Source organism: Chondrus crispus, genomic scaffold, assembly GCF_000350225.1.
Source record: "Chondrus crispus Stackhouse genomic scaffold, scaffold_186, whole genome shotgun sequence".
In the NCBI taxonomy this organism is placed as follows: domain Eukaryota; phylum Rhodophyta; class Florideophyceae; order Gigartinales; family Gigartinaceae; genus Chondrus; species Chondrus crispus.
This window is the reverse complement of record NW_005179055.1, coordinates 103,290-127,059: the sequence shown is the minus strand read 5'-3', so window position 1 is coordinate 127,059 and position 23,770 is coordinate 103,290. Positions and strand designations below refer to the sequence as shown.

Genomic DNA, 23,770 nt, shown 5'->3' with positions numbered 1-23,770 from the left:
GTGACAATACGGATACGCTCAGCATGGGTTAGTACATTTTGTAGTGCTTGGGTCGGTACAGGGGCCAAGGGTGTAGCATTCATAGATGCCCGGGCGGATTGAGTGTCGTTGGCAGGAGGGGTAAGGGATGAGTTCGGGATTGGAGCCGTGAGGAGAGAGGGGTTGTGGTGGTAATGGAGGGGTGTCATGGGGACATGTGAGGCATTTGCAGGGGTGAGACAGGCGATTGCGGCTATAGATGTGTTGGTAGTAGCTCGGTTAAGAGCCCGAATAATAGGCGATACTGAGCAGTCCATGTTCAGGACGTAGGCTTCGGTAATAGTTTTTGCGATTGTTGTTTGGAGGTGTCGAGATAATGAGGCTTTTTAGAGCTTTTTTACCCCTTTGATGTGCTTAGAAAGGTATGAACTCGGATACAAAGAGCTTTCCGCCAACGTCTGTGTCTGAGAGACCGTTTCGGTTTCGTTTCTTGTTTGTTTGGCGCGTCTCCACTAATATACGTGAAGTAATTATTAGTGTAGTCTACAGTAAAAGTATTTTCAATAAAGAACACCTCACAGAAGTTACTGTAGCCTATACTAATATGTGTATCCACACTATTAGCCCACCCAAACTATTTGCGGTATTCGGGTGTAGAGTGATGAAGAGGTGAAGAGAGCTTCGTCGGAATGAGCTTGATCAAAGGGAGCACGTTCCCTGACAAGCACAGCATCTTGATGGCATCCTTAGCCCTGTGCGCCACCGTGGGCCGATCTCACAGGGTAAAAAACTCGACTCGGGGCGCCTGCGTATACAGTGCCCCTCCCAGGAGTGCTCATACACTGTCAACGCCCAACCAGACCACAGGGCAAACAACGGGTTGTGGAAAGTGGGAAAACTCAATCTCACTCACTCCTGCGACGACGCAATAAAGGGGAAACGAAAGCGCAAGCCCCTAGCCGTGTGCTAGTGTTTGATAATCTATGCGAGCGGCATGCGAACGTCCCAGAGGCTGCACATTGGAATCATCTGGACACAAAGTGGGCATCGACTGTTTTTCATCATGCAACACTTCAACCCCAGTATGTTGCTGCTGCTGCCCTTGCCTCTCAAGTAAACGTTAACGTGGATTTGCAGATTCTCCCTATTGCCGGACAGATGACCGCGTGGAGAGTTCCGAGTCAGGCAGGTCGACCGAAGAAACACGGAAACAGGGGGTCGCAGCGCTTCAACGAAAGTTGCGTTGCTCTGCTTGTGGTCAAGTTGGGCACTACGCTACGACATGCGAAGCCCCAAATCTGGGGTACTGTACCTCTACCGGAAAGTCGTTCGGGAGTGAGGTGAAGAAAGTGGTACGTAACAAAAATTCTCTTCTTAATACAGTGAACCCTCCCGATAAGGATCATTCTCCATATGGGTATCCTTCGTAAACGGATAAAAAGTTGAGCGACTTACTCCGTAGCTTACAAATTTTTACCAAAAAACAATGTCTGTGGAATATTCCTCAATTGGATATCGGGTTCAATGTGAAATAAGCATATCATACAGACCCCTCCTACTTAAAAACGTATTTTATGGTTACTTTTGAGCGGCCAAGGCACAAATTACCCCATAACCGTTCATTCTTGATCGATCCCTTCACAGTCTGCTCAATAAATTCCAATCCCCGTCTGTGAGGCTTCGCAATTATCATCGTTCTCGACAAAAACATCTTTCTAGCATGTACTCCTGTTGGTCCTCCCCCAATAAATCTCCTCTGATCGCAAACATTGCGTGTTGTCAGCACCGTAGCCATCTGCCCCCGTCAAGCGACAATCGTCGATGAAGCGCTCTGAGCTTAACCTCGCCCAAAAGCAACAAATATGTGCAGAGTTCCAACGGCGCAAAAAGAGCAAGGAGCAGACGTTACAAAGCGCCCTTGCGAAGTGGGCCTCAGTGCAGTTTTCCCTTTCCAAACCTCCTGCTCAAGCTGTCATGTCCCGCATCATCAACGGCAAGTATGGTTTTCGTCCCGATATCTCTGCGTACCAAGAAGTGGAATTGCACAGTCCAGACGACGATAAATAAATTTTTAAGTAAAGCACAGACATTCTGAGAGATGCAGGTCACCGTGACACCGTTATGATACGGTCTCCGGATGTGAATAACCTCCGCAAATAGAGGGTTTACGCAAGCGCATTTCTGCAACATATGCCTAACATATGACTAAAAAACATTACAGTTAGTCAGATTTCACAAACGGATGTGACAAAAATTAGTGAAATGTGAGTGCATAGTGAAATCGTTTCTGTAACCGTTTCGAACACACGTGTTAGACGTGGTATAAATTTGGCGGGTACCTTCATCACCTTTTATGTAGACCTGAGCTCTAGAGTGACGTTGTAACCACCTTTACTCACATCATGGCCAACGTTATCCCCTCTTCACCATCTCTCTCCCCTACCCTCGACCTCACAATCCCCCACACCCCCACCCCTGAGCGCAGCGATGTCAATTGCGCGCTTGATCCCTCCCCCCACAAAAAAGGAGGCCGGCGACCAAAGTTTACGCCGGAGGACGACCTCATACTCGCACGTGAAGTATCTGCCGCTAAGGCACACGTTGCCGGGTATGAGGAAATCCAGAAGAGACTCGGCGAGGCGGCGACGCGGGCAAACCTGAACGGGAAACTGTCACAGACGGTCACTGCCAAGAGCGTCCAGGACCGCTACAAGAAAATCTAAGACGCCTTTGAGCGACGGGACGCTGCGGATAGAAGACTGCCGGGGGTTGGCGGCGAAATCAGAGATCTCGACGAGCTGCTGGGGATGATGGGAGAAGCGCGAAACGACATGGAAAAGGAGAAGAAGGCGGCGGCGGCTGCTCAAGAAGAGAGAGAGGCCAGGAAGGTAAGAATTGGAAAGGACCTCGTGGCTCGTTCGCTGACGCGTAAGCGCTCCGACAGCGAGGAAGGAACCGAAGAAGAAGACCGAGAGGCTAACGGAGAAGAAGAAGCCCAACTGGGCTCTCGAAAGAAGCGTCGACAGTCAGTAGAACGCGCCGGAGGCGCGTTCCAGGCGGATCTGGAAAGCTTTGGTATGGCATTGCGCGATGCTGACATGGCTCGCCTTGCAATTGATAAAGAGCGTCTAGTGCTGGAACGCGAGCGCGTCGAGATGGAACGAATGGACCGCGAGAAGGAGCGCCAGCTAAGAAAAGAAGAACGCATCGCGCAACACGAACTCGAACTTGAAAAGTTCAAGATGATGATGAGTGCCTTCATGCAGACTAAGAAGTAGCTCTACAGTACTTGTCACAAAAACAATAAATTCAGCCCTTTTGCGCCTCCTTTACTACTAAAAGTGCCGTTTTTGAGCCTCCAAACGCGCTGGCGCTGCTCGCGCAGGGCTCCCTGCGGGGCTGCGGACGAAGTCCGCTCGCTTCGCGGCCTGCGGCACGCGGACTTTGCGCGAAGCGCAGGCGAACGAGAAGTGAGGACATGTTGAGGACTCGGAAGAGTAGACACATTATTGTTGTTTGTGGTCGAGGTAGTCTTCCAGGGTGGGAGGTGCGCAGAGGAAGTATTGGGAGATGGAGGTCGGATACACGCAATTTTTGAGGTTCGTAAGCAGCATATCGGCGATATATAGAGCTCCAACAGGCGACTCTCCCGTCTTCATCTTTCTCTTGTAGTCCATAGTCGACCAGTACAGCTTCACTTCCTTGAAATACCACTCCACCGTCACTCTTCCCTTAGACATAGCACCGTTGAATGCGCGTTGGTGAGCGCTTAGGTTGGAGCCTTGATACGGTACTTCTAGAAATGGGCGCGGGTTGTATCCGGAGTCCCCATACATGCAGTACTGCTTCCCTCCTACGAACATAACTTGCGGTAAGGACTCATCTACTCCACTCCGGCAGTCGAGCGTCCAGTCATGCCTCCTTCCCTCAATAGGTCCAGCAGCATGTAGAACCAAGCCATCCGGTGATGTGATGGCTTGGTATTTTAATGCATGCTTGCGCTTGTGACCATTGTACGCTACGTTCTGCACCTCCCCTGTAGTCGGCCGAGCAATAGCAATAACTGTACCATCAATGAAGCCTGTGCAGTTGTCCAATGCTTCACATTTATTTTTGATGGCACATGCGTATAGCTCGGCCCTTTCACTAAAGAAGGTAGAATCTATGTCTGAGAGTATTAAATGTTGACGAGCTTCCAAGAAACTTTCCATTCCCTCCCAAAATATCTCTGACAGTTGCCCTCCATGCTTCCCGAACAGTATCTCCATGTCGCGTCAGCGTGCTGGTGTGGTCAGACGTCGAAGTAAGACACATTTTACGAGAATCGGGGAGCATACGTAGCGATTCCTGGTAGTAATGTCCCTTTCCCATGCAATTTCCGTCACCATTCGGATTACATCTTGCTTGCGGAATCTGAAAAGAGAGAGGCAACATACATCTGTTAAAGCATTGAAGTTAAACGAAAAGGAAGAAAGAGAGATGCGGTTAGAACGTTCAGAGAAGCGGAAGAGCTCACTTTGCTCGGACATACAGCGTTTGACACAGTGCATCAAAACAACACTTGTTGAAGAAGATGAAGGTAGATGACGTCGTGCCACCAATACACGCAAGGCTGCCCTCCATTTCATTGCCCTTGCTGTGGCAAGGGTCACGGAATGGTCGCGCTGACGTCCTCTTGCCATCACTTGGCGGGTGAATGCTATCGATGCTAGTACTCCTATGCAGTTGCTCACGTTCTACTTTGCGTATATGCTCGATTGTACTCATGACCAACCCCCCTCGCTGTAATTTTGGTTTGTGAAATTTTAGTCATATCCGTTACAGAAATCCTTTTGCGTAAACCCTAAAATGGATACGGATTACGTCCACCGAGCGTATCCATATCCAGAGGGTTCACTGTAAACGACATCATGTACAGTATCAATACCGAATACAGTAACTACAGTAATAAAAAGAAGAAAAATGCACTGCAAGAGATGATCTAATCACGAAAACGAATCAGAGATGGCAAGCACTCTCGTTACTGCCGAGAGCTAATGTGCCATGATCCGAGAAAAAACTGTAGCTCGAAATTCTGTATTTCTTTCCCTATTTTTTTCTCTATAAAGGCGTTCGCTCCTTCCATACCGCCCCAAGGCAGGTCACACACATTGTCCCAAGGTCCCTGGAGAAACTTTCGCCATCATTTCGGTCAAGGCCAGGGCGTCCCATCTTCTACGTGAATCGTCCAGCCATTGCCGGCAACAATTGATCTTGGTATTCAACTATGGGCGCGCTAGCGAAGCGGCCTCGCTGCGCCCCTTTTTTTGTACATCCATCAATGGCCCTTGGTCAGAGTCCGTCTGCTAACACTCTACAAACTCTGAAGGTGTGCGGGGTAGTATCTCCTGAGGATGCATCTCTTGTGACCGCGGTGACACGATCGCTTCTTCCCCCCAATGTAGATCTCCTGATCGGATCAATTCTGTGGCCGGGATCGAAGCGATCAGTTTCACACGCCACAGCTGCTAAGATCGCGGATGTGGCACGCGCAGCAGGAGCGACCCCTGTCGCCGTCTTTGTCGATGAGTCCATAGAAGAGATGCGCCATGTCTGCAAGACGTGCGGGTTTCAAATTTCACAGCTGCACGGGGGTCCTTGCCGGGCATCTGTACGAAGTGCTGGCGCCACTCTCGAGGAAGGGCTCAAGTTCATTGACGTGAAGGATATCGCATCGGATGGGAGAGCTTTGGAAGAAGAAGATATTGAGGGCGCTTTCTGGAGATTATATGACGCAAAAGGAGGAGGAACTGGAAAGCCATTCAACTGGAGCGGCTTCAATCGCCCACAGGAGCGATGGTTGCTCGCCGGAGGTCTCGATCCTGGCAATATTACACAAGCCATTACAGCCTTACGTCCCAATGGAGTAGACGTCGCCAGTGGTGTCGCCGGAGAAGATCGCTGCAAGAAGGACGAGAAAAAGTTGCGGCTGTTCGTTGAGAGACTTGTGGAAGCTTATGCATGACTTTTTATTGCTGACAAACTAACACCAAGAACAAATGATATGTTACACGTGCCTGCCACCCCTTTCCTTACCTTCGCCTTCCATTCCTTCTCCATCTGCACTCATCAAAGCAGACGTATGGCCTGACTTTAGAAACCAAATGCATCTAGTGTGTACCTGACATTCGGAGACCATGCGTCTGTCGGGAAGGAATTTACTGATGCTAGAGCAACTCGGCGAGAAATCTATGAGTCAAATTGCGGCCTTTGCCATTAATCAAAGCGATCGTGCCACTCTCTCCGCACAATCCCTTTCGCAGTGTCCACCTACATACTCCTGAAGTAGTGTGTCTGCACCAGCACGGCAGTAGCCCTCTGCGAGGCGACGTACAACAAGAGACCTGGCTGCTCTCAGAACGCATGAGTGTTTAGTAAAATGCATCTGCCTGCGTCAATTATGATTCGTGCATCCACTGGGCTGCCTGTTTGGCGTAGTACGTCAAGATGGCGTCTGCACCAGCACGCCTAAAGCACAGGAGTGACTCCAGAACTGATTCCCTCTCGTCTAACCAGCCTCGCTGCGCCGCGGCTTTCATCATGGCATATTCTCCGGACACGTGATATGCTGAAATTGGTAGGTTGGTAGCAGCCTTGAGGCGATGAATGATGTCCAAGTACGGCATGCCTGGCTTGACCATTAGCATGTCCGCACCCTCAGCGACGTCCAACGCGGCTTCGATAAGGGCTTCGCGTGAGTTAGCCGGGTCCATCTGATAGGTCTTCTTGTTCGGCGGCGCATTTGAAGACTCCCTCGGTGCAGAATCCAACGCATCCCTGAACGGCCCATAGAACGCGGACGCATATTTTGCAGTGTACGAAACGAGCGATACATCTGTGAAACCATATGAATCGAGGGCATCCCGAATGGCCCCAACACGGCCGTCCATCATATCAGATGGTGCCACCACGTCCGCACCTGCGCGTGCCTGGCAAACAGCCTGTCTGCAGAGCTGCTCAACTGTCTCGTCGTTGAGAATGCGCCCCATTCCACCGTCTCCGCGATTGTCGGCCGAGACCATGCCATCATGTCCCTGATCGGAATAGGGATCGAGCGCGACATCGGTCCAGACGGCGACATTCGGGTAGCGACTCTTGATTGCGGAGATCGCCTTTGGGATGAGGCCATTGGGGTTATAGCATTCCTCGGCGGCGTTTGTCTTGACATCCTCGGGAATTTTTGGGAAAAGGATCACAGACTTAACGCCGAGTGCTTCTGCTTCGCCGACTTCCTTCAGAACGGATTCTAAAGAATGACGCTCACATCCTGGCATCGCTGAGATCTCTTCATTGTAATCCTTGGTGTGAATGAAGAGCGGATAGATGAAGTTGGACGGCGAGACAGAATTCTCACGAACCATGGAACGGAGACCCTCCGTCTTTCTATTGCGACGGGGGCGCGCACGTTGGGGGACCCATATCTTGCCCTCATCATTCACCCGCAAACCTGGAACTGGCCCCTCAGCCAAACGATTGCCCGTGACGGTCGCACGCAGCGTGGTCAGGGCGCGATCCGGTCTGCGTGATGATTTTCCGGTCGAAGACGTAACATTGCCACCGAGGAACGGACTCTGCTTGGCAAACGGTCCCGTCACAAAAGCTTGCATGATGATCTCTGCGTTCTATAAAGTGAAGGGGAAGCACAAGTGGAATCTGGCAAGCGTTGGGTAAGTAGCGACGCTTCGTTCCGGAGCGGTGTGCAAAGTTTGCACTGCAAACCTCAAGGGTTAAGATGCCGCGAGATTTTATCATTTTCGAGGTGCATATCATGGACCACACAGTAACTACTGTACACGTGTGTTTCTGTCAATTTTTACGACACTCCCTTGCTTTCATACGTAAAAGTGGCTTCCCTTCTGCAATGCCGGACGAGAGATGTCACCGGGTCTGAAATCTATAGGCTTGGTATCATGCACCCAAGCATGAAGGATAACCCCGATATGAAGATTGCTCCATAAACGAACTGTATCCTTACAACGGGGTTTCATGGTACTGTACCAATTCACGTAAGCTTTAGTCTTGTTTTATCCGCACAGCGAGAGTCTGAACGGGGGCGAAAGAAATGCACAGCACTGTACGTTCGGTCCTTCCCTGTCTCAGGTTCTTGGCACGAAACCTCACGTGCGTGGATCATGACCCAGAGTTGCGTCTTCGACGGCTGATATTGGCTGCACTTCGAACTATACTGAGCGACAACTCTCACGACCTTTCGTTTAACAGTCTCATCTTTGTCAGAAACCATCTTTTTGCTACTGTACTCCTCCAAGCCCAAGGTCATAATAAATCAGTTGCTTCTGCTTCCGTAAAGTACTACCTTCCCCATCGACACAATTGACGGACTAATCTGCTCTTGACACAGTACCTTGAAGGTACTGTGTCAAGAGCAGATTAGTCCGTCTCTCGACACGTCTATTTTAATGGCAAAAGATCAAGTTCAGTATCATATCTATTTCCTACTCTCACAGCTTCCGATACAAACTAAATCTTCAAAACATGGAACTTTAATTCGCCACTGCTGCAACACGACAACGTTCTGATGTAGGCTCGCAGAAAGTTGGCTTGGGAGCTGAGGGTGACTCAAATCACGATTGGTTGCTAATTTATGTTAATACCACATGTACCTGACTTTTCGAAAAGTGTGTGTTGTGGTTCCCCTTTCATTGAAACATGAGCTCCAATCATTCCTTCAATCTTCAACGAGTCTATACCGCGGGTTTACGATGTCCATGCTTGATCTCCTAGATGCAATAGATTCATGACTTTGAAGTTGTGCCTCTATGTTAGATACCGGAACAGGCAGCGGTGATAGATTGAATGACGAACAGCGGAAAGTAGCACGATAAATGACAAGCACAGGCTGACGGAAATAGCTTTGGTGTTTTGCCTTAGTGTTTTTCTAGGCATGTCAGGCCCTAGAGCGCGCAAGTCATAAAGATATCAATGATGATGACAACTGAAAGAATTCCCCCAATAATAGCGACGGGCAAGAAAAAGTTTGAAACACTTGCTACAATTTCATCATAGCACCCAACACCAGCAAACGTGTCCACCCCACACCGCGCACAATTAGCGGTTGGAGAACAATCTGTGACATCGCCGGGGACACTACACTCTTTGCATTCACTGTCATTGAAGCCACGGCATTTATAAAACTCCTCGAGTCTGCAGATCTGATCGGGGTCCGCAGTGACTGTGCTCTGCCATGCATCTTCGAGAAAGTCTCTCGTGACTTCCGTATTTCCTCTGGCGCGGATAACAGCGGAGAGCGCGGTGATAAAGACGAGGACAACTAGAATAAGGAGGGCCATGACAACGTAGACGACCTTGAAACACGACCCGACACATTTGCGCGAGAGGGCGATGAGACTAGAGATGGCGGCGACAATGAGGAAGACACCGACGATCATGCCCGCGACACCAAAGTTGAGAACAAACTTCCAGAAGGTGTCGTCGTTGTACACGAGGTCATGCGGGCCAGCGTTGTCAGTCACTTGGAGCCATATTCCAGTGCCGACTAGCACGCCGCCTGCGACGAGCATCAGGACGGCGACAACAGCATGGAATATGCGTACGAAGCGGTTCTTCTCGTGGATGGCCATCGTGGTGTATGTGAGTGTGGGGCAAAGACGGCGGCGATTCGAGTGAAGCAGTTAAGGGGAAAGCGAAACGGAAGTAGCGGAGACAATGCGGTATCCAAGTTTGAATGGAAGTTCGAGTTCAAGTGGGGGAACAGTCTTAAGGCGCTGCAGACAACGAAGGCATTATATATGGAAATACTGTATATGTTTACAGGGACGTGCCAAGGCTTGTAGGGAATGGCCTCTGTAGGAGATAGTGGGTTGTGGAGTCGTTCGGTCTGTATGCCAAGTGAGAAATTTTTGCTGCCCAAACGCACACCTCAGAGAGATTTTTTTGCTGCACATCTACTGGTGCTGGCACCAGTAGATACTGGCACCAGTAGATTGTTGCCAGCAACAATCCTTCAGAAGTATTCCCTCGTTGTACTGTGGTGGCACCAAACATTGCTGGTTCTACTCGTTAATCACAGCGACCAATGGAAATCGACCAATGAAAATCAACCAATGAAAATAGACCAATGAAAATCGTCCAATTCAGTGTAGCACCGGGACAGGGGACATGTCTTGCGGTGGCAAAAGCCGCATCCTTGCTGGAGCCCTTTTGTTAAAAAAAACAAAAAAACAGTGTACAGTATGCCTCCCGAAGGCACAACTTTCTTGCGGCGCTTAGTGTGACGTCACTAGAGGTCGATCCTATTCCACATCCAAGGGGGACGGTTCCTGCTACAAAATAATAATCAAAAATAAGACTGTTTACTGTACATACACACAGTCCCTAAACCCTCTGCGCGAAAAAGCCAATGTGATCGCCCCCATGTCATCAAAACTGCTGCTGCCACTTAATACTACTGTAATAATAGTTGTGGACTGCATCCACGTCATCGACAGCAGGAGTCATCACACAACAGTTCGACCTTTTCACGCACTAAGGGTGACCCCACCGCCAACAAAATTTCAGTCCTAAAATTCCAACTACTAAAGTTTGGACCGATGGATTAAAGTTTGGACCGATGGAAGAGATTTTGAACCCCACCGCGCCAGCATTTGTCCTAAAGTTTAGAATTTGGGAAGGATTCTTTTCCAAACCAAAATTATTTGGTCGAGATTTTTGTCCAAAGCGCCGTTTGGGCGAGCTTCGTTCTATAGTAACGGTACAGAAAACATCTGAATTTCATGTGCTTACAACTCTACCAAAGCTCTTCCAAATGGCTTTGGGGCTGTTTTGACTGAAGTCCCATCAATAGTGTGGGACGCAAAAAGGAGTGTTGTGCAGCCTTCGCTCGTGGACATTTCCCATCTTCTCCCTCCTTCTCGTCTTCTGAGAAGTGCAGGCAATGGCTGAGGTGGTTACTAGGACTGATGACTCGGCAGTAAGAGTGAGGAAAAAGGATAAGGGACTGGGGTGGTCAGACGAGGAGAATCTTGTCCTGTGCGTTGCTGAGAGCGCAGTGTCTGAGAACGCCGCGAATTGAAAGCGTGGTGTACTTGCCGAGTTGATAATTCCCAAACAGGAGCCTACATATTATGGAGAGCGGGCAAGTGGCGAGCAAAAGTTGCCGCCAATTGTGGAACAGACGCGTGCAGTAGCTTGCGTCTTTGCGCCAAATGTATTTCTACGACATACTTGTAGCCTAATTGGGGTGACCCTGAATATGATAGATGTATCGTGTTACAGGCACGGTGGGGTTCATCTCTGAATCACCACCTCCCCCAAAGCGCGGCTTGATTAAAAGATAGTAGATCCAATTACCGGAGGACAACTGTCTGCTTTTTGCGATTTTGGGCAAGGCGCGGTGGGGTCCTAAGTGCTGTACAATCTGTTGCAGATCTCGGTAAAGCTTTTCTGCGGAGACTCTGCGTATTGTTTTATATAGTTGAAACAAATAGTTATCCTCATTGTTGTGGCACCCATGCTATCCGCCTCGCTCCGGAGCCTAAGCACTGCACACTCACGAAGAATCCGGAGTTTGCATAAAGTCTGCCGACAGAAAAGATTGTGGATACCCCATATTACTACATTAGAACAACTTCTCCTTCATACAACCTTAGCGCTGAAGTGGCTACACACCGAATGACGCCACTTCGAGGAGCAGACCAGAAAGCCATTTTCGTCTTTCTTCTACGGTCCAGGCCTCAAGGACAGCAGTTCAGGATTAGACGGCGTATGAAATATTCCACCTCAATACGTTTGCTCTTTGTCCATGTTTAGGGCAGCAGGGATTGTGCTGTAATTGAGAGTAGGAGCTATTGATGTTTATACGTGTACATCTTCAATGAATTTGCAAGAATTAATCAACCATCAAAACTCGATCTCAAAAGCACTGCTGCGAGAATGAGAATAGCCGCCTGCACACATGGCCTATGGCAGATGATCCAGGCCAAACAAATCGCACTCGCTGGGAGGCGACTCCGTACAAGGATACTATTGGAGCATTTGGTTCACTATGAGATGGCAGTAAAATAGCCGTTTTATTGTATCTGCATCACTGCATCATGATTCCATCGATACCAGCCATTGTATCTGGAATTATGGAAACCATAGGATGAGTCATGCCCCTTGCGAAGAAAGTGCTGCCCCAAATGAGAAGTGGGGATGGAGCCTTAGTGAGAATGTCATCTAAGGAGGATCATTGGCGGAATTCTGCATTGGATAGAGTTGTCATGTCTCGTTGAGAATGGCTCCTCGCGCCGTAGTAGTAAGAAGAACACTTGTTGTACTACATACAATTTTAGATGTCAAACCATCCTAATATGTCAGATAAGTGTAAGATGCCTTCCTATACAAGTAACAATCTCTCTCGATTTGTAGTTTCTATCCCGGACCAAGCTGAATCTTTTGTCGACGACGTGGATATCGACGAATTGCCGCGTTGAAGTAGGGGTCGATTTTTACGCACTGGATCTGGATTAGGCCTTCCTCTTTCCTTCCTCACAAGGGTGCCAACTATGTGGACCCCTACTTGAACTCATACGCACCGTGTAGTGGAGCCTCGTCTTTGTTGAGGACATGCTCATGTTTAAATGATATTGCCACGTCAATGAAAAAAAAGTTCACCTTGGCAGTCTTTCAATACGACATACTATATCAGACAAATTATATATATACTATATGTATAGATCATGCCCATCCCATCTGTTACAAACTGTTCAAGATGACAAAATCTAAAACGGTTTTGAGGGCCCAGAAATATGCTTTCGATGTTTTGGAAAGGAGGCAGATTCACAACTGGTGTTGGATTCTTTGGAGAACAACAAAATGGATAGCCCACCCGGATCAGTATGTTGACTATTCGATCTGAAATTTCCCTCTACTCTACTCTTTTCGTCTTGTATTATTGCTTCTGCGTTTCTGGCTAAATCTTTAAGAATGGGCTTGAAGGAAAGCATGGTGGGAAATAATGTACACTTGAGTATCTCTTCAGAGTTATTCTTTACAGATAGAGGAACCAATATAAGAAGCACAGTAGAGGAGCTCTCAGGCGGAAAATCTTGATCACAAAGTGTTACGCTGAACATTCGAGAGGAGGGGCAGAGAAGTGCCGAGCCATGGCGGCGAACTTGCGAAAACCATATTTAGGCTCCAATTATATAACTGGTAATCTTATCTCAGTAGCTGGAAATTCGCTAATACCGCGTAAAGAGGCTTGATGTGAGTCCGATAGATGGTTTGCCTTCATTCTGCTACACTCTGCAGTTTTGTTTCACTGCCCTAGAAAACTAGGCTTTCAAACGGGTTTTCATAAGTTTTCTAGCGGCGATGTCTGCAAGAAGTGGTTCTATCTCTTGGCGTCTGTGGAGCTGGGAATCTATGTAGCGTGACATGTAAAGAAGAATTGCGGTTCTCAGAATTCTACAAAAGTGTATCTCAGACTTATCATACACTTGAAACGTCTGCAAGGGACCCCTGCAAGAAGGGAAGAGATGGAAACCCTGAAGACTTGGAAGTATGATTACGCGAAAATGCATGTACTGTAAAGTGCAGCTTTCTTGTATTGAGTAAAAACAATTACGTTTCTTGTTTTCTCAATAGCTGTGATGTCATTCAGATTTCGCAGATTTAAAGGTTTTCCTTATAAATTCAGCCCACCCGCCAAAAAATGTGCTTGACTTCATGGACGTCGGTTCCAGTCAGTTGCGAGACGGGGCCCAGGCTGGCACTGTCTACCGAGCAGGTACAGGGCTTTCAGCGGAGCAGATCTTCTTTACCCGCGATAGACATTTTGAGTCTGACAATTCCAGAAATCACGTGGGTGCGATGCAGCGGGCCGCCACGCAGGGGTGTCTCTTTATCGCTGTCCTAAGCCTGGCGTATTGCTGCGCTGCGGCTGAAAAGCACAGAGTTTTGCGAACTGCAGAGACATCGAAAGAGACCTTAACCATCAAGAACAAATTGGCCACAGCGGAGGGCCGTGTCACGGATCTAATTTCCCGCTTGGACTCCGTATCCGATGACGCTTCGCGCGCTAAAAACGAGATCCATACTACCCTCATGGAGGTGTGGCAGGTTGTAGATCTTCTCGGTAAGGACCGATGCGGAGAGGTGGTTGACAAAGTCCGCGTTGCACAGAAGAAGGCGGAAAACAAGGCCACAGAACAAGAGGAAGAAATCCGTGAGCATTTGAAGTCGATTGAAAATCTCAAGCTTCAGCTCGCAAAGGACGGCGATTCTGTCAACTCGCTTCAAACTGAAATCAAGGCAGAGCGATCGCGAAGGGAGGTCCTGGAAACAGAAGCTCGCGATCTTCGCGATAAACTACACTGGGCTTCAGCTGTTTCGAATGAGACGGAGAAATACGAGCTTGTAGCAGAAAGGCTTCAGAGATTACTCGTTGTCGTCACAGAGCGCACGAATCTTCTCAACCGCATTTTGACGATGGTAGGTGACGCGCACAATGGCTTTTCGGAATGGCGGAAAGAAATCAGCAGTTTGTCCACAGTTGTGCGTGACGCGGAGCGTGATTTTTCGGGCGGGTACCAGAGCGCCGCTGTCGAGGGGTTGCGTCGACACACTATTGACCTCGAAAACCGGCTTTCACAAGCGTTGAAGGGAAGAGACACGCTCTCTGACGAAAGGACGGTTCTTCGCCGATCTATCGAGGCCCTGCAGAAAAAGATTTCATCAGCAGGCGGGATCATGGGTGGGACTGGAAAGTCGGAACGAGAGAGAATTGTGGTTCAGACCGACAGTGGGACGAGTATGCTGGGTGTGGTAACTCTCTGTTTAATTTCGGTATGCACTGGCGCGGTTGCTGTTTTCCTCCTGTCCTCACAGCGTGGTTCTTCGAATGCGACGCAAACCGCAGAGAAGTATGGATTTACGCCCACTTCAGCGTCGCGGACATCGCCAGGGTTCCCCTCAGGTGGGCCAAGCCCTTTACAGTACGCCAACCCAGGTAGCGCGTCGAGGACACCAGGATCCCGGGGGAGCACGCCGAGGAGATATTGATGTACTCGTCAAGTTTGAGGAGAGAAGGCGCAGTCTTGCGGCATGCGCAACGATGGAGCATCTATGTATTGCACTGAAACGTTAGCACAGTTTTGCTGCTGATGTGCTCAGCTTTAAAAGAACAACGATACGCCGAGACAACTGCACAAACGACAAGCTGTTGCCATCACCGGCTAATACGCATCTCACCAAGGTCACATATTTCACCCAAACCATAAACTGTGTAGAAAGTATGACTGACTAGGCTTTATGACGAAACGAAATGCTACAGCAACGCTTATCCCAACCTCCACTATGGCGTAAAGGCCTGATTCCCGAAACCGGGAGCCTTGGTGGGCACTGGGCGATTGATCCTCTTGTACTCGGTATCACCGTGGGTCTTTCTCGGCACCTTCGAAAGGATATCGGTGAGGTTTCCCTGCGAGGACGTGGCGTTTCCAAGGCCGCCGGCTTCATAGTCTTTGCGCAGGTCGCCCGACACCTTTCGTGAGGGCACCTTGCCCATGTAGGCGGGCTCCTTACTTTTCACACCCCCTGAAACGCCCGCGGCACGCTGGCGGGCGAGTTTGGCCCCATTGCCGGCGTCCTCGGGTACAGACACGCCCTGGCGAGCGAGGATGTTGCTCCGCAATACCAAGGCGCGGTGCGCCTCGCCGGCCGCTTTCAAGAGCACCGGAGCCGCGCAGGCACCGGACGCTACTGCTGCTAGTCCGAACATTTTCGCTTGCAGTTTGTCTCTGAACGTCGTACGGAAGTGAGAGGTTGCCGGAGCGCTGGTGGCGTGCTGGCAGAGTGGGAAACGGAAGGTGTGGCAGCGCTTGGCACGAGTGATTGCGGCAGGGATGCGAGGCGAGAAGGGTTTTCCAAATCTGTATCCGCAGGCATATGTAGGGAGCTGCTCACGAGCTCCGAACTAGCAGCTCAGCATCGTTATCGAATCAGATCGTGACACCTGGCACTATTTGTCGAAGGTCTTCTTCCTGGCGGGATACTATGATACCACATGCATGACCAGAGCAGACCCCTCCCATTAATTCCCTGCGGTCACATTTGCGCACAGCTTGTTCGGAGAGGCACCGGCAACGTCAGTGGCTTGAGCATACGACGCAGTAAATCCAGTGCTGTACCGTATTTGGTATTAAGTTGACAATAAAACCACAAAATGCATAGAGAGTTTAAGCAAGACGTGCAAGGTATCAAGGCAATCAGAGCAAATTCGCGGCGCAGTCCTTGGCGCCTGTGAAGTGGATGCTCTTCCCTGCCGCACATCACGACATTCGGAAAAGCACCTTCAGCACTCCCCTCTCGCCCGCCCGTCGGAACGCCTTGTCCGCGTCGCTCATACTGTACACTTCCTCGATCAGCAGCCTCGGATCAAAGCTCCCGCTCTCCATCAAATTCAGCGCGACTGGAAACGGCCCGCACCTACTCCCTAGCAACGTAACCTCATTGACCACCAACGGCGTGAGATCCACCGTCTCCTCACTCCCCGCTGCCGTCGTGCTTTTCAGCACGATAGTACCGCGCGGCTTCACCATCTGCAAAGCCAGCGCCAGCCCACTAGACGCGCCGGTGCAATCCACCACCACTGGAAACTTCGCCTCCCCGTCCCCCAGTCCCTCCCCGACCAATTCCAACCTCACTCCGAATTCCTTGCTCAGCTTTTCCGTCTTCGCCATCCGTACATCATCCGTCTGCTTCCGTGCCATCATAACCGGCTGATACCCGCACACCGCCAGCATCCCAGCCACGAGCCACCCCAGCCTCCCCGCCCCTAACACTGCGACCGGCTCGTCCCTTGCTGGATTCGTCTGGTGCAGGACCTGGCACGCCGCCGCGAGCGGCTCTGCAAACACCGCCATCTCGTCTGGTACTTCGTCCGGTACCTTGTGCACATTGATTGCCGGTACCGTCACGAGCTCGGCAAACGCTCCGGGCCGCCCGAAGATGCCGAGCGCCGTCCGGTCAGGGTCGTGCGCCCGCTCGGAAGCCAGGCGCGAGGGCGACTCGTGCGCCACGCAGTTGATCTCCGCGACGACGCGCGTGCCGCGAGGGAGCTGGAGCAAGCGATCGACTGCGGCCCCATATGATTCAATAACCCCCACGAACTCGTGGCCCAGGACTTGAGGGGCGTGTAGAGGCTTGTAACCGGAGAGCATCTCCAGGTCCGTGCCGCAAATACCCGCCAGCTGGATCCGGATTAGGGCTTCGTGGGGGGCGGGTTGAGGGATTGGGTAAGTAGAAGTTAGGGAGAGGGAACGGGCGCCGGAAGGGTTGGGGATTATAGTTATAGCCTGCATCGTGAAGGTCAGTGGTTGATGTCAAAGGGTTGCAAAGGTGTGCGAGCGACTTAGCAAGGCTTGGATATCAGCCGCTATAATGGCTCAGATCGCTGATTCAATTCATAGTGATGGGGACTGGATGAATTGCAAGCATAGATATAGCCTCAAGGACATTCTGTCACAGAGGAAGGTAATATACATAACCGGTGCGCACAAAGCAGGAGGAAGAGGAAAGGATCACAGGCTCAAACAGGAGCTCGACGAGGACAACTTGGCGACTTAATACAGTATGTACATACAGTACATATGTTCAACATGAACACGTTTTCAGCTCCATGCATGAAATTTTTATGGAATTAAGGTGGTCAATCATCTTTGCCGTTCAATTTGACCGCTGCTGCCCGTGTCCGGCAGGAGCTTTTTCGCAAACAGACAATGACACTCCTGCAGTTCCCCTGCGACCATGTCCATGTGACCATCCACTGACCTTACACACCCTGTCCTTATCTGCCACATCTCAACTTCTTCAAACACGTCTCTATCGCATTTGCTCACGTCCCTGTCTCGGGCTGCGATTGCAAGAAACCTGTTTCAGCCGACATTTTCGACGGTGCACACCATTCAGTTCCTCGCAGAACAGAGCTCACTCGGTGTCCGATCCTTCTCCCCCCAATTGTGGCATTTCCACAAACTTTCAGCTGCACCTAAACCCCTTGCCACTGACCCTCTACCCAAGCTTTCGCGCCACGTGCGCCTCACCAAACCACTATGGTGTTAGAAAGTCTCGGCGGCCGGATCACCGGCGCGCTGCGCAAAATGACAAACTCTACTGTCATCGACGAGGAAGCCCTAAAGGAGATGCTTAAGGAAATCGCTCACGCTCTGCTCGAGGCGGATGTCAACATTAAGAGCGTCGTAGAGCTGCGCAAGAACGTTACTAACCGCGTCAACCTCGAAGAGCTCGCTGCAGGTGTCAACAAGCGAAAGCTGATTCAAAAGGCTGTTTTCGATGAGCTATGCTCTATGCTTGACCCAGGCACTAAACCAGTGCAAATGAAGAGAGGGAAGCCGAACGTTGTCATGTTTGTGGGCTTGCAGGGGAATGGAAAGACTACGTCCTGCGTCAAATATGCGTATTACCATCAACGGAAGGGGTGGAAGGCGTGCCTAGTATGTGCAGATACCTTCCGAGCAGGTGCCTTTGATCAACTCAAGCAGAGTGCCACGAAAGCAAAGGTACCGTTTTACGGTTCGTACACAGAGACCGACCCAGTCAAGATTGCGGCTGACGGCGTTGATCGCTTCCGGAACGAAGGATATGACTTGATCATTGTCGATACATCGGGAAGGCACAAGCAAGAGGATTCACTTTTTGCGGAGATGGAACAAATGGCACAGGCCGTGGACCCGAACGATATAATTTTCGTCATGGATTCGGCTATTGGGCAAGCCGCCCATGACCAGGCTCAAGCCTTTAAGAGCAAGGTGAAAGTTGGGTCTGTCATTATCACCAAGCTTGATGGTCATGCCAAAGGTGGTGGTGCACTTTCGGCCGTGTCAGCGACGGAATCACCGATTACGTTTATCGGGACTGGCGAACATATTGATGAATTTGAACCATTTAATACCCAAAACTTCGTTGGCAGACTTCTGGGTATGGGTGATGTGTCAGGCTTGGTGAATACTATCAAAGAAGCTGGCTTGCATGAGAATGTCGAAATGGTGAAGCGCATTACGGAGGGCATTTTCACCTTACGCGACATGTACGATCAATTCGATTCCCTTGCCAAACTGGGGCCACTGAACAAAGTTATGGGAATGCTTCCGGGCATGTCTGAAATGATGCAGAACGCGAAGGGCGTTGACGGTTCAGTCCGAATTAAGCGATTCCAACACATCATGGATTCCATGACAGTAGACGAGATGGAGAACCCCAAAATGAACTTCACTCAGAGCCGGAAAGAGCGCATTGCCCGGGGATGTGGTCGACATCCGCAAGAAGTTGAGGAGCTACTCATGGAATACAAGAGATTCTCGAAGGTTGTAGGGAAGGTGGGCAAGATGTCCAAAAAGAATATGAACATTGACCAGCTCTCGCGAAATACGTCTCAAACGTTCCAACAATTTATGGATCCAAGGATGATGGCACAATTTGGAGGGGCTGGGGGTATGCAGAAAATGATGAAGGAGTTGTCCAAGTCTATGGACGGAAAGGGTTTGGGCGCACTTGGGTTTGGTGGAAGATAACATGTGTCGTGCAGCTGTGATGTCCCATGATTGTGAAGAAATAACATATTTGGAGTTTTGAGATGGACATACAAGGAGTTTGATTTTTATCTGAATGTTCGAACACTGTTTGTCGGAGTTACGGGCGTGGTGAACGCCCCATTGGGGATGTACCCTGTTTCCGCACATTCCTTTGAGAGTATCGCGATGCGTTGGAAGGGGCACAAAAAGCATTGTGATTAGCGTCGTTCGGGGTTATTCTCTTTCAGCCTTATCGCTATCCTCGATCTCTCCCCTTTCCCCCTCTCGATGCATACCCAGAAGCTTGGGAGGGAACTGTCCCTACCAATAGAGCATCCATTAAGTTCGTGAGCTCTTCGTTCAGTTTTAACTGCATCCTCGTGTCATCTTCTAATCTATTTTGCCGGATCTTGTTCTTCGTCCGTGATCGGTGTGCAGCTTCACGGTTACGTTCGGCGCGAAGCAGTTTGGATTTTTCGGAAATCGAGATGGCGCCACAGTCTTGACCAACGTTTTCAAAATCCCTATGCTTCTGTGGATCTTTGCCAGCTGGTCTTGTCAATCCCGCACCGGCTGATGAAGCGGTACCGCGACTTGAATTGCTTTGCTCAGAACGTCTTCCGCCTGAGGTTTTTCGTGTGGGACTCATATCCTTCCCGTGTGTGTATATACAGGAAGGAAATGCGCGAAATTTAGGGATACTCCTTGTTTCTAGAATACCGCAGATGTTCCAATCTTCTGAAAATTGTCGTTGAGGTCAAGTTGATGTCAATCGTTTGGACACAGGTAGGAGGTCAAACGCTAAATTTTTTGATCCTGAGCGATCTATATAACGCAATAGTCCTGCCAATACAAACAAATCAGTACTCCTGGTGTGACTTTCCGCAGTTAACAAGCGTCGCAATTCCATGGGAAAAAACGTGTTGTAGCCGGTAAAGAGACAAAAACGTTTGCGACAGCCTGAGCCGACCTTACAAACCGGCCCTAGTCTAGCTTGGATATGCTTCTACCGACTTCGTGATGGCGAAGATATCACTCACTGTACAGTACTGACAAAAGAAGGAGGACGTCCTTTTAAAGCGAAACCGTGTACGTGTTAATGTTTGAATGTGCTGTACTGAACAGTACTGTACAAGCCTGCGTACAGGCCTGTGGTCATCCAGATTCAGGTCACGTGAGGAATACAGATCCACACAAAATGACCCGTATCAGCAACAGGCATCGCTCCTCACGCGAAAAGACGCTGCAAATTTATGTCTCTACTTATTAGTTCATCAAAGGTAAATAAGAGTTACACATTTGCCGTACCGTTTTGCAGTTTATTTTTAGTGCCGGAGAAATCTTCAAGAGTGCGATCGATCACGTACTGTACACGTACATTACACGTACTGTACGTCCTCGATCTTTTGGATTTTCTCCTATTTATTGGCTGGGCGATGTTGTATTACGTACGCAAGTCGAACATTTTCGCTATATTCCTCGATCCCTCCTGGACTTCACAGGCATCCTTGAACCCAGGGACTTTTTCCTGTACTTCCGAAATTCTTTATTGTGGATGGGTGAACTTTCAGTGCCTTTTTTACTGCATCAATTACCCAGACACGGTACCGATCAATGAAGAAGTTGTTTCTATAAAATGCTTCTGACGGTTTCTACCACAGGAGTTATAATAGCGGATAATTAAATATCTCTCGCGTATCGTTGTTCCGCTCGTGTCGCTTCCATCGAATCATTTTCTTTGAAAGGCGCCACGGCAAATGATCAACTCAAAACAAATAAAACCACAATATTTCAATAAACTCAACCGCCGCGGTGAGGGTGAGTCATGTTCCTAACGTCTGGCGCTCAGTCAGCTGAAGTTTAAACGATACCAGTGAGTATACAGTATTGCACATGAACTGACTTCGAGAGATGATACGAGACGCACGTCCACAAGATGACCATATTTTGTGCTCCAGATTCTATTCTTTTTCTGCAGCATCAAGTTATGACAGGAAACGCTTTTGTCGATTACATGAAGAAGAAATCACCACCATTATCGGTTGTCCATACTCTTGTCCGACACAAGAATAGTGGGACCAAAACTGCATCTGTCGGACCTCTGAAGTTGGTGCGCTGCGCTGCAAAAAAGAAGTTGTCTTTTGCTATGTCATAAAATAGCCATGATGTCCTGCTTCAGCAGAGACTTTTCTTTTCCCCGCCAAATTTGGCGAGTGTTTTATACCTATACCTGCGGAAGTGTGGGGGGAAGGAGTGTGTTATCTCGAGATACGGTGCAGAATGTATTGCAATTGCAAATGATGCAGACTGGAATGGAATCGTGCATAAACTATGACGTCCTCTGGTCTCGCGTGGACGCAAAGTTGGGCTTAGAGCATTTTGAAGACTCTAAACACTGCTGTCTCCTCTTGAAGTGATGACAAAAAAAAAAAACGTATTGATAAAACTTTCGACTGTATGTACTCACTTACATTGCAGACCTTTTTCAATTTGGTCTTGCGAGCATGTACAGTAGGGAGACTCCTAGTTGTTGTCAAAGTTAGGTACCATTAAGCATTTGGACAATATCTGCTTGCCAAACACACTACTCCCTGTCATCGACAGCACCATCGCGCGTATCGTACGCACGAAGCTTTACGCCATTTTGTAAAGACCTGCCCAAAAAAATGCGAAAATAAATTTCATGTTGCCCCATGTCCAGGTGTACACGTAAACAGTCTATCTTTCGCAAGATGTGTGCCCCATGTCTGATGTACAGTAATACGCCCTACGGGCCTGTGCAATCTGCTCAACCAACATACTTGTAGAGCATGCAAACCCCACGCACCTAGGCGTTGCATTCTAAGAACCCGCAGGAAGAGCAGGCGTCAACTCAATGCGTCTTGCCTTGTCACCTCATCTGAAAGACTGACCTGAAACCATACTCAGGTGGAATCGTACTGGTGGTCTACATGGTCACACGGCGGGTCGCACGGGGGGTGAAGCGTCTAGTCCCACGTCTACTGGCGACACGGCATTCTTCAGTTTCCAGGACATGGCAGCCCTCTGTATTTCAATTTCTTACGACATGTCGCTCCCGCGGACTCACTTCTCTCTCTCATGATCGCATATCTTTCTTGACTTGCGAACGACGGAGGTGGCGACAGGAGACGGCGATTGGCCAAAAGCGACAAACAGGCACTGCGACTGCATCTGAAGTGTCAAAACCATCTGCTATTGAAGAGCTCTCTGGACGCGATCTCGTGCTTTCTCCGCCGGCTCTAGTAGTAACACGAGAATATGAATGGGCAAATATTCTCGTTGGCTTCGAGCAAGCAAATAAATACACAATCCGAGCAGCCCCTGGGGGGCAAGTGGTCGGGTACCTCGCTGAGGTAAGTATCATTTTCTTGTACCAACCTGTGCGGCCCATGCCTTTGTGATGTGCATGTGGATTGTCACAAAAAGTCAATCCTAACTTGCAACTTTTTGTTTCCATCTTCAACAAAAGCAATCTGTTGGGCGTGCAATAACCAGAAATATTCTCAAGACTCGTCGCCCATTTAAAGCGACAGTTTTCGACAAGAACCAGCAGGAAATATTTATCGTTCGGAGGCCAATGTTCCTGGTTTCTTCTTCAGTCCATGTAGAAACACCAGAGGGCGAACGCATTGGGGAGGTGAACATGAACTGGCATATGTGGAGACGTCGATATTCTCTTTACGTCCAGAAAGAGCAGTTCGCGGAGGTCAATTCAGGATTTCTTGCTGTTGACTTTGACATGCGAGATATGGATGGGAAAAAGATGGCCTCTGTTAACAAAGATTTCACTGGGTTTGCGAGGGAGCTCTTCACAGATGCGAGGCAGTATGTCTTGCGAATGGATCCTTCATATGGGCTGAGCCATGACGCTAATCTTGTGAATGATGCGAACACGATTAACCTCGGTCAAGAAGAGTACAGTGATACCAAAATGGGGCAGCGTGAACGGGCTGTTGTTCTGGCTGCGGCGCTTGCTATTGACTTTGGTATGTTTCTTTCAAAAAAATCAAGTGGATGGCTTGACGTTCAAGCGGCTTTGTCTCTCATTGTCGAAGTAAGACTCATCGATACTAACTGTTTGTTACCGCCATGTTTATTTTTCTTTTCCGCATGTGCGCGAATGGTTGCGCTTTCCTGACGTATTAACAGATTACTTCAGCTTGCACAGTCGGGGCCCC

At 49.3% G+C, this 23,770-nt stretch overlaps 10 protein-coding genes; 5 read left to right on the top strand and 5 right to left on the bottom strand.

Annotated features, from left to right (window-relative positions):
- Nucleotides 1–1,434: 1,434 nt before the first annotated feature.
- On the bottom strand, nt 1,435–1,672 carry CHC_T00003362001 (hypothetical protein). XM_005714422.1 is given in 2 exon segments: nt 1,435–1,534; nt 1,535–1,672. The coding sequence occupies 1 exon segment, from the start codon at nt 1,670–1,672 to the stop codon at nt 1,535–1,537; it is 138 nt and encodes a 45-aa protein (XP_005714479.1). The 3' UTR covers nt 1,435–1,534.
- Nucleotides 1,673–5,245: 3,573 nt separating this feature from the next.
- Nucleotides 5,246–6,413, top strand: CHC_T00003361001 (hypothetical protein). XM_005714421.1 is given in 2 exon segments: nt 5,246–5,983; nt 5,984–6,413. 1 exon segment carries the CDS (start codon nt 5,246–5,248, stop codon nt 5,981–5,983), a length of 738 nt encoding a protein of 245 aa, XP_005714478.1. The 3' UTR covers nt 5,984–6,413.
- Nucleotides 6,414–6,416: 3 nt separating this feature from the next.
- Nucleotides 6,417–7,625, bottom strand: CHC_T00008491001 (delta-aminolevulinic acid dehydratase (porphobilinogen synthase)). Its single transcript, XM_005714420.1, has one exon. It carries the CDS (start codon nt 7,623–7,625, stop codon nt 6,417–6,419), a length of 1,209 nt encoding a protein of 402 aa, XP_005714477.1.
- A 975-nt stretch (nt 7,626–8,600) lies between these two features.
- Nucleotides 8,601–9,557, bottom strand: CHC_T00003360001 (hypothetical protein). XM_005714419.1 is given in 2 exon segments: nt 8,601–8,930; nt 8,931–9,557. 1 exon segment carries the CDS (start codon nt 9,555–9,557, stop codon nt 8,931–8,933), a length of 627 nt encoding a protein of 208 aa, XP_005714476.1. The 3' UTR covers nt 8,601–8,930.
- A 4,150-nt stretch (nt 9,558–13,707) lies between these two features.
- Nucleotides 13,708–15,042, top strand: CHC_T00003359001 (hypothetical protein). Its single transcript, XM_005714418.1, has one exon. It carries the CDS (start codon nt 13,708–13,710, stop codon nt 15,040–15,042), a length of 1,335 nt encoding a protein of 444 aa, XP_005714475.1.
- Nucleotides 15,043–15,123: 81 nt separating this feature from the next.
- Nucleotides 15,124–15,258, bottom strand: CHC_T00003358001 (hypothetical protein). The gene has a single exon (XM_005714417.1). It carries the CDS (start codon nt 15,256–15,258, stop codon nt 15,124–15,126), a length of 135 nt encoding a protein of 44 aa, XP_005714474.1.
- An 11-nt stretch (nt 15,259–15,269) lies between these two features.
- CHC_T00003357001 (hypothetical protein) lies at nt 15,270–17,342 on the bottom strand. XM_005714416.1 is given in 2 exon segments: nt 15,270–16,310; nt 16,311–17,342. 1 exon segment carries the CDS (start codon nt 17,340–17,342, stop codon nt 16,311–16,313), a length of 1,032 nt encoding a protein of 343 aa, XP_005714473.1. The 3' UTR covers nt 15,270–16,310.
- A 750-nt stretch (nt 17,343–18,092) lies between these two features.
- Nucleotides 18,093–20,527, top strand: CHC_T00008305001 (signal recognition particle recognition component SRP54). XM_005714415.1 is given in 2 exon segments: nt 18,093–19,571; nt 19,572–20,527. The coding sequence occupies 1 exon segment, from the start codon at nt 18,093–18,095 to the stop codon at nt 19,569–19,571; it is 1,479 nt and encodes a 492-aa protein (XP_005714472.1). The 3' UTR covers nt 19,572–20,527.
- A 1,898-nt stretch (nt 20,528–22,425) lies between these two features.
- On the top strand, nt 22,426–23,129 carry CHC_T00003356001 (hypothetical protein). XM_005714414.1 is given in 4 exon segments: nt 22,426–22,522; nt 22,523–22,949; nt 23,062–23,117; nt 23,118–23,129. 2 exon segments carry the CDS (start codon nt 22,523–22,525, stop codon nt 23,115–23,117), a joined length of 483 nt encoding a protein of 160 aa, XP_005714471.1. The 5' UTR covers nt 22,426–22,522; the 3' UTR covers nt 23,118–23,129.
- Nucleotides 23,130–23,169: 40 nt separating this feature from the next.
- On the top strand, nt 23,170–23,730 carry CHC_T00003355001 (hypothetical protein). Its single transcript, XM_005714413.1, has one exon. It carries the CDS (start codon nt 23,170–23,172, stop codon nt 23,728–23,730), a length of 561 nt encoding a protein of 186 aa, XP_005714470.1.
- The last annotated feature ends 40 nt before the right edge of the window (nt 23,731–23,770 follow it).